General features: G+C 38.2%; 1 protein-coding gene across 3 annotated transcripts in view; it reads right to left on the bottom strand.

Annotated features, from left to right (window-relative positions):
• Positions 1-8,380: 8,380 nt before the first annotated feature.
• slit1a (slit homolog 1a (Drosophila)) overlaps positions 8,381-12,072 on the bottom strand; it is a 147,355-nt gene continuing 143,663 nt past the window's right edge. For all 3 annotated transcript variants that reach the window (XM_036583308.1, XM_036583309.1, XM_036583310.1), the window contains one exon: positions 8,381-10,874. In XM_036583308.1, the coding sequence (XP_036439201.1) occupies positions 10,636-10,874 (239 nt within the window). In that variant the 3' untranslated portion in view covers positions 8,381-10,635. The remainder of the gene's footprint in view (positions 10,875-12,072) is intronic.

Genomic DNA, 12,072 nt, shown 5'->3' with positions numbered 1-12,072 from the left:
GTGGGGTCTGGTTTAACAGCTTCCAGTCTAGATTTCCTGGTCTTCCCAAATTGTTTGGTGGAGTCATTTAAAAGTCTAGAGCTATTACTTTTATTTTGCTGTGCGCTCTTAAAAAAGATGGTTCTTTAAAAGTTCTTTAGTAAAGGAAATAAACTGTGACATCTACATAGAACCATTTCATGCTTGAATGTTTCTTTGCATGGTGAAATAGTCCTTGAGATTGATGGAGAATGTGGCGTACATGGTTCTATACAGCACCAAAAAGTGTTGTTCTTTTGTGTTACAAGCTAAGCTTAACATTATAATGATTGAAAAACCCTTATAGAACCATTATCAGAAAAGTTCCATTATACTGCACATTCTCCATCAATCTGAAGAACCATTTTACCTGGCAAAGAAGCATTTGAGCATAACACTGTCTATAGAACTCGTGGTTCTGAAGACAGAAGCCTTGGAGAAACATCTTTTTAAAGACTGTGTTGTTCAAAGGAAATATTATATATGTAGTGCATACACTCTTTAAAAATATGTCTCCTCAAGGGTTCTTTAATAAAGAAAATGCTTCTAAATAGAACCATGAACATTCAAAGAACCCTTTGCATGATTAAAGCATTTTTGCATGCCAAAAGGGGTTCTTCAGATTCATGGAGAATGTGTTGATGGTTCTCTACAGAACATTTTTGAGAAAGGTTTCTATGCAGTGCCAAAAAAGGTTCTTATTTTGTTACTAGCTAAGCTTGACATCATAACGACTGAAGAACCCTGATAGAACCATCATCAAAAAGGTTCCATTGTACTACACCTTCTCCATTAATCTGAAGAACCATTTCACCATAAAAAGAACCATTTAAGCATGAAATGGTTCTTTATAGAACTCATGGTTCTAAACAGAACCATTCCCTTTACCAGAGAATCCTTGAGGAACCATCTTTTAAGACTGTACTGTTTAAATGAAATAATACAAATTTATTGCATACACTTAAAAAGTAAAGTTCTTCAAGGGTTCTTTAGCAAAGAAAATGGTTCTAAATAGGACCAGGAACACAAAGTAGGAGCACTCAGCATTGTGAATTTGTTCTTCAGATTGATGGAAAATGTGTTGCACGTGGTTCTATAGAGAACTGTTTAGAAAAGAGTTCTATATAGCATAGAAAAGGGTTCTGCTATTGTTATGATGCCAAGTTCATAGCATGGTGCTATATAGAACACTTTCTAAAAATGTTCTATAAAAAAACCATACACAGCACGTTCTCCATCATTATGAAGAACCCTTTAATGATGCAAAGAACCCTTTAGTCATGCACATGATTTCTTTGAGTGCTCATGGAGAACCATTTTCTTTACTGAAGAACCCATGAAGAACCAGCTTTTTTTTTTTAAATGTGTAGCTTTGAACCAGCTGCAAGTCTGGCAGAGACTTTCTTCAGTCATTATTGACAGATTTGACTGTGGGTCCCCCTTGTGGTCATTGTTGGGGTTGCAGTCATACTGTTTACTGAGTCTATAAAAACCGTGTAGTTACACATAAAGAATATATACAACAGCAGTCTAATTAATGGTGAAATATGCACTGTTACAGTACATTAATTCAGCTTACAAGGACCCAAAACTTCTCTCCCTTTTTTTTTATATACAAACACTGATGTCTGGCTGAATAATTAAAAATCAAACCTGGACGATTTTATTGAATTTAAATTGATTTTATATTAATGCTTACCAATATAAGTGAGTACATTCTGTTGTATGTACACCTAAATATTGTTGTTGTTGTATAACTAAATATTTTGAAGACATGCACTACTTTGAGGTTTTATGTCATTATTGCCAGCTACTGAGGTATTGGTATTTGCATTTTGTTGCTTTGCTTAACTCCCATACAGTTTTAAGGCCATCAGTAAAGCAACAGTGAAAAGAAATACAATTTTTTTTTTTAAATCTAAATAAGCTAAAAAAAAAAAGAGATCAACATCGATAACAGAGAAACACATGTAGACACATTTTGGTATGAAATTACAAAAAAGTTTCAAACAGAAATATATTTTAACTTTTTACTGGACCGTATAGAGTTTTAAGTGTCCAACTAAATTATCTTAATAATTTTAATCTGCATGATTATTGTTGTCTTGGCTAATTCTATTTCTTATAACTACTGGTCTTCCAATAACAGTCGAATAGTTCTTAATAATAACAGCACAGTCCACTAATTTTGAAGAGTAATTATTAAGTGATTACCAAACTCCTAACTTTGATTAAAATGAGTTCAGATTAGACGTTAACCCTTAACAGTCCAGTTTTATAACATACTAAAGCTTATTATTCAGTAACAACAGAGACTTCAATGTAAACTAACTGAGTTATTCTTAGGTTATAGAAGTGTGTAATAAAACTTTGGGGTTAAACATGAGAGCTAAGGTAAATGTTTCTTGGACAGGAAGGACACGAGTCTTAATTACAGACTATTAATCCTGCTATAATCCAACACAAGAATCTTCTTAATTATATAAAGGTTGCACAGTCCCAATTTACATGATCTCTAATAACTGTGTAGTTACACATTAATAATGCATGGAACAATACTACTTGTGATATAATCGCTGTTCGATGGATTATAGCAGTACAGCTTATGTTAATACACAATAGTATCAACTTCACATTTAACCCATGTAATTGCACATATGTTGATAGTTGTACCAGCAAATATTCTTTTATGTAATTACACATGTATAACAGGGTAAACAGCTGACTTTTCTGATTGTAACAGGTGTGTAAATAGCTGTGTTGCAGCTTTAAACCATTCTGTAATGTGATGACAACTGCATAGCAACAGCAAGTGTCCGTTTATCTTTAAAAGACTGCTCTTTATGTACTGTACAATCACAGAGTTTAAACATTTGCTTGTGTTTTAGGTTGAACCTGCAAACCATTTTTCTCCCCAATATACCTTTATTTTCACTAACGGGTCACTTTATGACCTCTACCTCCTTACAGGTCAATTATACAGATAAACAATTACAGACTGTAGCCCATCTGTTATGCATACTTTGTCCACCACACTCTACGCTCTTCATTCATGGTCAGTTTGAGACCACAGGAACCACCACTGACCTGACAATATTTGGGTGCTGGAACATTCATGACATAACAGTGACAGTGACAGAGTGTGGGGCTGGTGTGAGTGGACCAAACACTGTGGTGTAGCTGGGGTTTTTACATGTCAGTATCACTGGTTGCCAGTAGACCACTACCCAAAAATATCCAGCCAAGAGTGATTCTGTGGTCAGACACTGACCACAGATATGCATAGCAACTGTGAATAACTGTACATCAGCGAGATATACAAGGCAATAAAGTCGTGAGTACAAGTGATATTGTTTTAAACCAAAAGGTGGCAGCATAGCATACCTAATTCAGGCAAAGCAAAAAGAACTGACCGTTTTGTCCAGTCACTCTGCCCACTCTGGTCTTTTCCAGACTTGCAGGCACACAGATTAAATAGCATGTTTGGAAAGGTATCAGATCAGGCGTGTATGTATTAATAAGGGCAAAATGCATATTATTGTAGTGTTAACTGGTAGAGTAGCATATATTAACTGAATTATGTGCCTGTATTACTGTAACACGATTTTGTGGATCACAAATTCATTTTTGTTACGTTGTTAATAAGTCATTCATTAACCATTGGTGGTTTTAATGAACTGTTCAATATTAGTTATTACGTTGTTACAACCCCGCAGGCAACACTATGGGACAATGCTGGGGGGCATATGGTTTTAATGGGAAGTGTGGAGAACAAACCAGGAGGGCACAGGACACGGATCAGTTTCTGGTTCAGATCCTGGACGAGCCCCCACTTCTGTTGTGACCTGGTCTAGGGTCAGCCCGTAACAGAAAACGAGAGTGGGCTCTCCCCGTTCGAGCTTCTGAAGAAAATAAACCATTTTCTGGTTTCAGTGGTGTCCGGTGTTTGGTCTGGCATTAGGTCTGGTGAGAGAGCCCACTCTCATCTTCTTTCACAGTCTGACCCTAGACCAGGTCACGACAGAACTGGGGGCTCGTCCGGGATCTGAACCAGAAACCGATTCTTCTCATTAACTGTGTACTAACAGCTGCTCGTCACACTGCTAATAAAGTGACGAGAACTAGCTTGTACTTGTGTTAGTCTCATTAATTATCTGTTAATAAATCTTCTGATTCATTAATTTGTCCTCTACTGTGTAGCTTTGTACAAAACACAGTGCTTTGGCTTTATTTGTATATATTCCACTTAAGTGTTCATTAAAACACAAAAAATAGCAGATAGCAGTTAATATACTAGTAACTAGTCGAGTCTTAGTCATGAGTTCATAGCATATTTAGTGATCATACCTTTACTCTGAAAGACGTTATTAATGGTTAAGAAAGACAATAATGGGTTAATAATGAGATATAATGTGGGATCCGAGAATAAAATGGACGAGCTTGTCCAGGAAAAGTGTGCCTACAGGCCAATTTCGCAAATTTTATTTTTCAACAAAATGTGAAGAATCACTGGATGTTAACAGTGACTGCGTTCACACGCACTTAATAATCCAATGATAATCGGATTTCTGCAGTTATTTGATTATTCAAATGGTCATGTAAACAGCATACTTTGATTTCTTACATCGGAGTAAGGCCTAGAAATCTGATTAAGAAATCTGATAAAGAGGCTGGATTTTAGCTCAGTAATCAGATTTCTCAGTGCATGTGAACTCTCACTCTGATTTCTTTCTCAGTCTGTGCATGTGCAAAAACAGGCGCTGGTACCAGGAATAAGCAAGCAGCGTTGCTGTGAGACGGCAGCAAAACACTTTTGGAGCGATGCTGAAACCGACTACTAACAATGAATATTAGCTAGCTCAGCTGATAATTATATGGTAATTATATGGTAATTACATTATCAGCAAGGAAAATGCAAGACAGCAAAAGGCTGTTATGGTGCGGTACTTTTGTATCACTATGATGTTGTATTATCACAATAATTCTGCAGACGGTAACAGTTTATCTGATTTACATCAAGTTTATTAAGTAACTGAAGTGTTCATATGCCATAAAGTAATGAAAGCTCTGAGCAGTCACGCAGCTGAATATGTGCAAGTGAGGAAAAGGACTTTGTTATAAAACTGCACGGTGAATAACGATAAATCAGTAGATTTATGAAGAGGTAATTAATTGACGGTATCTTTATTTGGACCTACTGCTAATGCTTTTAGATGATTATCCTGTAATTGTTTAACCTCTTCAACTCCTTGAGACCAGCAGTGGTTCCAAAATGCACTTTGTTATATTCTTCATAACCTTCATATTTTACAAGCTACATTCTAAAGGTGGGGGTTGTATGAGAGCTGTAACAGTCTTCTTTCCAGTCAAATAGATGGGTAATGTAATTTTAAACCCTTATAATAAAAGAAGCTGAAATCATAATTTTTTTTTTTCTACTGAAAGTCGACCCATTTTTCCACAAATCTGGGCTATAAACTATATATAACTATATATATATATATATATAAACTAACAGATGGCATCTTTTCAGTGATCTGCTCTGTAAACATTATTTTTATAAAATAATACAAAGAGCGTCTAAGATTTTTGGCCTTCAGCAGTAAATTGTAAGCATAACAATATGTGTGATCATAAAACATGTTCTGTTAATTTGAGGGGAACGTTTACAAAAATAAATAAATAAAATAAAAAATTAGTTATTTCATGCAGTTACTGAATAATTTGCCTTACAATTTGGTCATGTGAATTCAGATGGACAAACCAAAGTATACCCTGGTCAATAAGAGGTTAACTAACATTGTACTAATTCTTAATTAAATTCACCTTAAAATTCCCTAACCTAAACTTCAACCCAAATTTCAAAACCTGATTCTAAGCCTAACCCTGGTACTAATCCTAACCCCAACACTGGTGAAAATCAGCTGACTTTCAACAGAAAGTGTATTAATAAATTGCTAAAAACATCCATAGATGATCTTTTGAGGCCTATCCAAGTAAAGTAAGACCAATGTAACAAGAATTAGTAAACTCTCATGTTACTTCTTTTCATTAATAAACAGTTAAACTTATTGGCAGTGTAATATGCAGCAGTTATTACAAAGTTAGTGAAAATAAGCTATGAACTTAAAACAAACCATCAGTTAACAGGGCACTCAATTACTAATTACTTACTATGTAATAACTAGTGTTTAATGAACAGTAAAGAGATATCAATAATGGATAATTATGAAGAAAAACAAAGATTAGATCAGATTGGTATTTGTCGATCCTCAGCGTTAAAGCACCTGGATCAGGTGGGCTAAAACTGGATTCTGACATACCAAGTCTTACATGCACTTAGTCTAGTATAATGTAGCATTTTTCTTGTCGTTATGTAATTTTGTACAACCAAACCAGTCGAGAACCGTCACTGTTAAGGCTGTAACATAAAAAAATTCTGCCAAAACAAGAGGGAAAAGCCCACCTCAACGACGATGCTAACTTCTGCTAGCATCCCTTAGAGATTTTAGTAGCTTGTTAGCGCTAAGCTAACAGCGATTCGCGTGAACACTTTCTGACGAGGCTAAAGTCTGCTTCTTATTTTTAGGTTTTAAACGGTGAAGCAGTTGCATTGTGGCACATTTAGGCACCGTTTAAGGTGGAAAAGTAAATTTGAACACACATTTGAAGTTTCTAAAACATATAATGTTTTACTTGAAGCTTACAAGTACATATTAGCGTATATTTTACCAGCAGTTTCACAGTGACTCGCTAGAGAGGCTGGTGTTGCTATTTTCAGTTTCTAACAACTCACTGATTAGGCTGCTGCTTGTTTTCACTCAGTGATGTATCTAGAACCTCCAGAAGGCCTAGAGTGACATTTTTCCCCCATGAAATTGGTCCCACCTTTAGGAAATCAAAATGTGATTGGTTGACTCCTCTGTCACTTGATAATTAGGCTGATAGTTCATTTAACCTTCTCGTTAGGCCTTCTCTTCAGCTCCTGAAGTCCTGACCATTAGGAGAGCTCGCTTGGCTGTATCTACCTAGATACCACAAAGAAAAACAACTCCTGATTGGTTGATTTCCTGCTGGGAATTTCAAGAATTTACACCTTTTGTTTCAATCCTATCCTTAACAATGAGATTAGAGTAATACTGTCATAGTTGCAGAGTTTAAATGCAAGCATGTTTCTACTGAACTAAAAATTAACTAAAAAATACAGATTTGCATTATTTAGCTCCCAAGGTTGATACTGAAGGCCTAGACTGCAGACTTCAGCACTTGGATGCAGCCTGCGGAACAATAAAAGTACCCCACACGGTATTACATAATAAAAGCACACACATTTTAATGAATGAAAAGGGTGGAGTTTTCAGTAAACATTTTGTCGGTGGCACTACTTACATTCAGAATTACTGCAATTATCAATTATAACCATCAATCCCGGAGACGCACAAAAAGCAACAGAAGCACATCTGAAGGTAACAAACAGTAAGAGCTTATGCAGCACTTTTTTATCAATACAACAGAGACACTGCATTGTTCACAATACATGTTTATGAGTATAGCTTAGAAAGATAGAGGGTCCGTGACGGGATCAGTCGAGACCTTTGAAATCGTAAGAAAAGAAGACCGGAGCTCCTCTCCAGAGGATGGAAGTGCATTGGAACCATGCAACACACCTTCAACGTGGACGACGTGAACGGCAAGCGGTTCACACCTCCATCTAAGTAGACAAGGCTTGAATGGGGATATAAAATGAGCGTTTTAGTATCCACAGCAGCAGAAAAAGGATCAGGTTGTCCGTCGTTCGCTACCCGATCCGCAAAAATAAAAAGAGAACAACACCTCAGCACCCACCTGGAGATGGTAGAGTGAACATTAGACAGATACATCAAAATACCGCTAATAGTTACCACTTCACTAAAGAGGACGACTCCTTGAATATCTATGTATAAGAAAAAGGTTTCTCTTGGAAGTCTATGACGTTGGCACCTACGTTTGGGATGTTTGCTCACATGATGGAGGGGCGGGCAGGCGGGCGGTCAGTCGGTGAGAGTGAGGTGGACTTTTTTGGAAAGGTTAAAAGGTCAGCAACCCCGTATATGCATTCTGAGTAGGGACTTACTGAAAGGGAGGACACCGGTTAGGGGATACAATGTATAAAACCAAGAGTTAAAAAAAAAAAACCTGTGAAATGTGAGAGTCATTTCCACACTCAGTCATGTGTTTAGACCTCTTGACCCCCCCTGGCTTGTGAAACTGGAATGTGTTAGCCAGCCCACATCCTCTCGATAAATTCTGGCTTTAAAGAAACTTTTATTTTCCTTTTAAAAAAAACTGTTATCGTTGAAGCCGCTTCTAGATCAGGAAAAGCTTAGATAAAAATAAATAAAAAAAAAGAGAAAAGAACACAGAACTTCAAAATGTATTAGATGTAATATACACATGGAAGACAACATATACAATATTAAATGTTCCCCTAAAATCAACACACTGGCTCCTATTAGAACAAGGCCCACCGTTTTTCTGTTTTTTTTGGCCAATTACAAACTACGGTAGCTCGTACTGTGCTATGAGCGAGTTAAATGAACCAAATCACATAAAATAAAAAAAACAAAACAAACAAAAAAAAACACAGAGGAAGCCCACCAAATGTCATCCTGCCATTTTTTTCTCAATAGTAACTTCCAGAAAACACAGATTAACTCTTTAACATATAAAAATACTATACCAAAATGAAATACAAATATATATTAGAATCTGTTAGGCATTTTCTGTATAAAGAGAGGACTAAAGGAGTTAGGTTACATCAGGAAAGAAAAAAAAACACAAGAAAGCAATGCAAAAAAGCATTGAAATTAGAAAACAAACAAAACAAAATGATAATAATAGAGACGTTTACATATCAAATTGCAAGTCTTTCCAACATGCAATAATTTGCACAAGTAATACTGCAGGCATTGAGAGGGGGAAACAAGATTCCTCCTGCTCACATTAAGGGGAACGGAGGGGAGGTGGGGAAGGAGGGGCAGGTTAATTCCCATCGCTAAGGCCATGCATGCTGGGAGAATGGTCACCACAGGACACTACAGGCTTTTCTGTACAGTGTGGGAGCCATTGACACCACTCAGCTATACAAAAGCCCTCTGAACAACGTCACGAATGGATGGCGATTCACGAACCAAGGGGAGGGCTGTTTAGTCAACACACCGTCATAAAAGGAACTACCGGGATTTATCGACAAACACTGGCGGGGAAAAACCAAAAAAAAGAGGACGTGAGGCGATGTGATCAGCCGTGTTATGGGGTTGACGCCCCTGGACAATAGCAATAAGAACATTAACTACAGTCCCTATGTGATGGTGGACATCGCATCACGACAAGCATGCAACTTATGAAACTACTCCATGAACGGACGGCATTGTCTCTATCCCGCGCTCATTTCCGTTGCCGTGCTTTAGTTTCTGAATATGCCCTCCATTTACACTGGGTAACAGAAATGACAGTGCAAAAAAAAACAAGAAGTAAAAAAGAATAAGAACAAAATCTCCACATTCGCCGTGGACCAATGACGAAGAAACGGAAGGGCCCAAACCTGGACGTCACTGAACTCTCGGTGGAAGTTTCTGAATGTCGGTAAGCCCTCTCTTGTGAGCAACTGTACAAGTTAATGGCACCAGGAGCTTGTGCTCGCAATACCGTTTGGTGGAAGGCTAAGGGGGGGCCAGGCACCTCTTCCTGATACCCCCACAGCAGCTAGTTAGCTCCTCACAGCAACCTGCAGTAACATACATATCTTCACTACGACCAACATCTGCCTTCACCGAGAAGCTATTTGAATGTTTCAGCTCAGACAATGTGCCAGTAGTATCATCTCTTGCGCCGTACCTGCTGGGACGATAAGGTTAGGTAAAAGCCTGGAGATCTACAAGTATACATGAGGATGCACCTACAGCTCAGTGATGATGGTCGTCATGGGGCCCTATGTGTCATCACCGTTACTGAGACGCCGTTAGGGTACCTCGTCACCAAAGACGACAGTCTCTGTGCTGCAGGGAGCGCAGACAAGACCTCGCTTCTTTGTCCACTGCTCCCCTAATACTTTACCGAGCCCTGGCGTTTGAGCCAGGGGCCACGCAGGTCTCTGTTAGCGGAGATGACATTGTGTCTTGGCTATCTGAGGCCTAATGCATGGACAAAATAAAGGGTCGTAATTTCAGGCTGCGAATGGGAATCGTGCGACACCTGCTCTGAACACAATACCTCTCAGAACTTCTTCTCAGCCGCCCTTTTGTTTTGTTGTTTATTTTTTCTCAAACAATGTTTCACAGATACAATGTTGTTTTGTTTTTTTGTCGTTTTCGCATTTTGATGTTCTGTTCTTTTTTGTCTGATGCCATAACACCCCTTGGACAGGGAGGAAAAGTCCTATATTTTACAAACATCGTTGTCCATAATATATAGATAGGTTTTTAATATATATTTCTGTATACTCTCTTACTCGCGCTGGCTCTCTCGCTCTCGCTCTCTCTCTCACTCTCTCGCTCCCCCTCCAGTTTCTCTCTGACTCTGCGACGGCGGCGGGGTAGGGTTGTGGGGTCACACGTTAGCAGGGGGGGAAGGGGCATGCTACATGCACCCCACGCAGCCGCATTTGATCGTCTTCTCCACTTCTTCGCTGAAGGAGGTGCCGTCGCTGCACTCGAAGGTGTATTTCCGGCGCTTCATTCTCTGGCTGGCGCAGCAGGCGCCCGTGTCGCAGGCTCCGGTGCATTCCACCCATGACACCATGCGCGTGGTCTGGCAGATGGCGTAGCCGCGCTGCACCTGGTAGAAGTCCCGGACCTGCTCCCCGCGGCACTCTGATTCTGAACGGAAAAAGAGAAACAGATATGGATCGTTCTACCAAATTGGTTCAAAGTCAGAGTTGAGAAACAAATTTTGGACTATTAAATAATTTGGACCTTACACTAAAACCATTATGTTCATTTTATTAAAACAAATTATTGAAAGTTCTTTTTTCCCCACCAACAAGACTTCACCTAATGTTTCGGTAGAGACAATTGTAGCTAATTTTGAGCAGAACTCAAGAACAGTAGCCAGTACATGACTAACAATCAAAGCTTTAAACAGTTGTACACACAGGAAGTCATAATATTTTTAATTTTAATACAAAAACATTCATTTAATTGCAGAAAATCTGTGTTTCGGTAGTGACTTTTCTTAATGTTTAACTGATTTTCAGACCTTGGAACACATTTACTTCCAAACAATTGGATCTAACTGTTCACTATGTGGCCATGTGGGACAGCCTTGCTTCCTGCTCTAAAATGCAGGGGCATGGCTAAAATAAGGCTCCACCCACAGACTACAACTCTGTGTTTTGGTAATGACATGAGGTTTTTTTTTTTATGTAAAAATTAAACTCATGATAAATTTGAATATTTCAACTTCACATTAAAGGATTTTTTTAATTGTAAAAAACCCTTTAAAATGCAAGTAAAAAAGTTTTATTTTCACTGGTTTCACTAGTGTAAGTTTAGGGGTTAGGGTTTGGGACAGATACTTTCACACAGAAAGTACTCTATAAATGATGATTTTCTATATTTAGCTTATTACTATTAATGAGTGCCTTGAGTTTAATAGATAATAATCCTTATAAATACTTAAGACTGAATACTTTTTTTTAATTGGTTGTTCACTGCAGTTTGAACTAATTCGGTAGAAAGGTCCATCTACATGTGAATCCTCTGGATGGATGCACCCTTCCCTTCTATGATTTCCAAGTCAATGCTAATGAATTTGACTTTAACTGGCTTGATCGGGAATGAGCGGTCACTTAGTTTACCAGATGGTTTAACAAAGAAGCTTACTGACAGAATACTACAAGAAAGGCTCTCTCCTTTTCACCCTATTGGACACTATGTAAGACAACAAATTCAGCTAACAGAGCCACGGGGAAGATCTGTAGACAAGCTTAACTGGACTGTTAATTTGCCACCATGTTTAGAATAAAAAAGTTCCTGTGTACCACTTTTAGCCACCTAGGATTTACATGCTACGTTT

This window comes from Colossoma macropomum, unplaced genomic scaffold, assembly GCF_904425465.1.
Source record: "Colossoma macropomum unplaced genomic scaffold, Colossoma_macropomum, whole genome shotgun sequence".
Lineage (NCBI taxonomy): Eukaryota > Metazoa > Chordata > Actinopteri > Characiformes > Serrasalmidae > Colossoma > Colossoma macropomum.
Note: the sequence above shows the minus strand (reverse complement) of the source record. Positions and strands in the feature narration are given on the sequence as shown.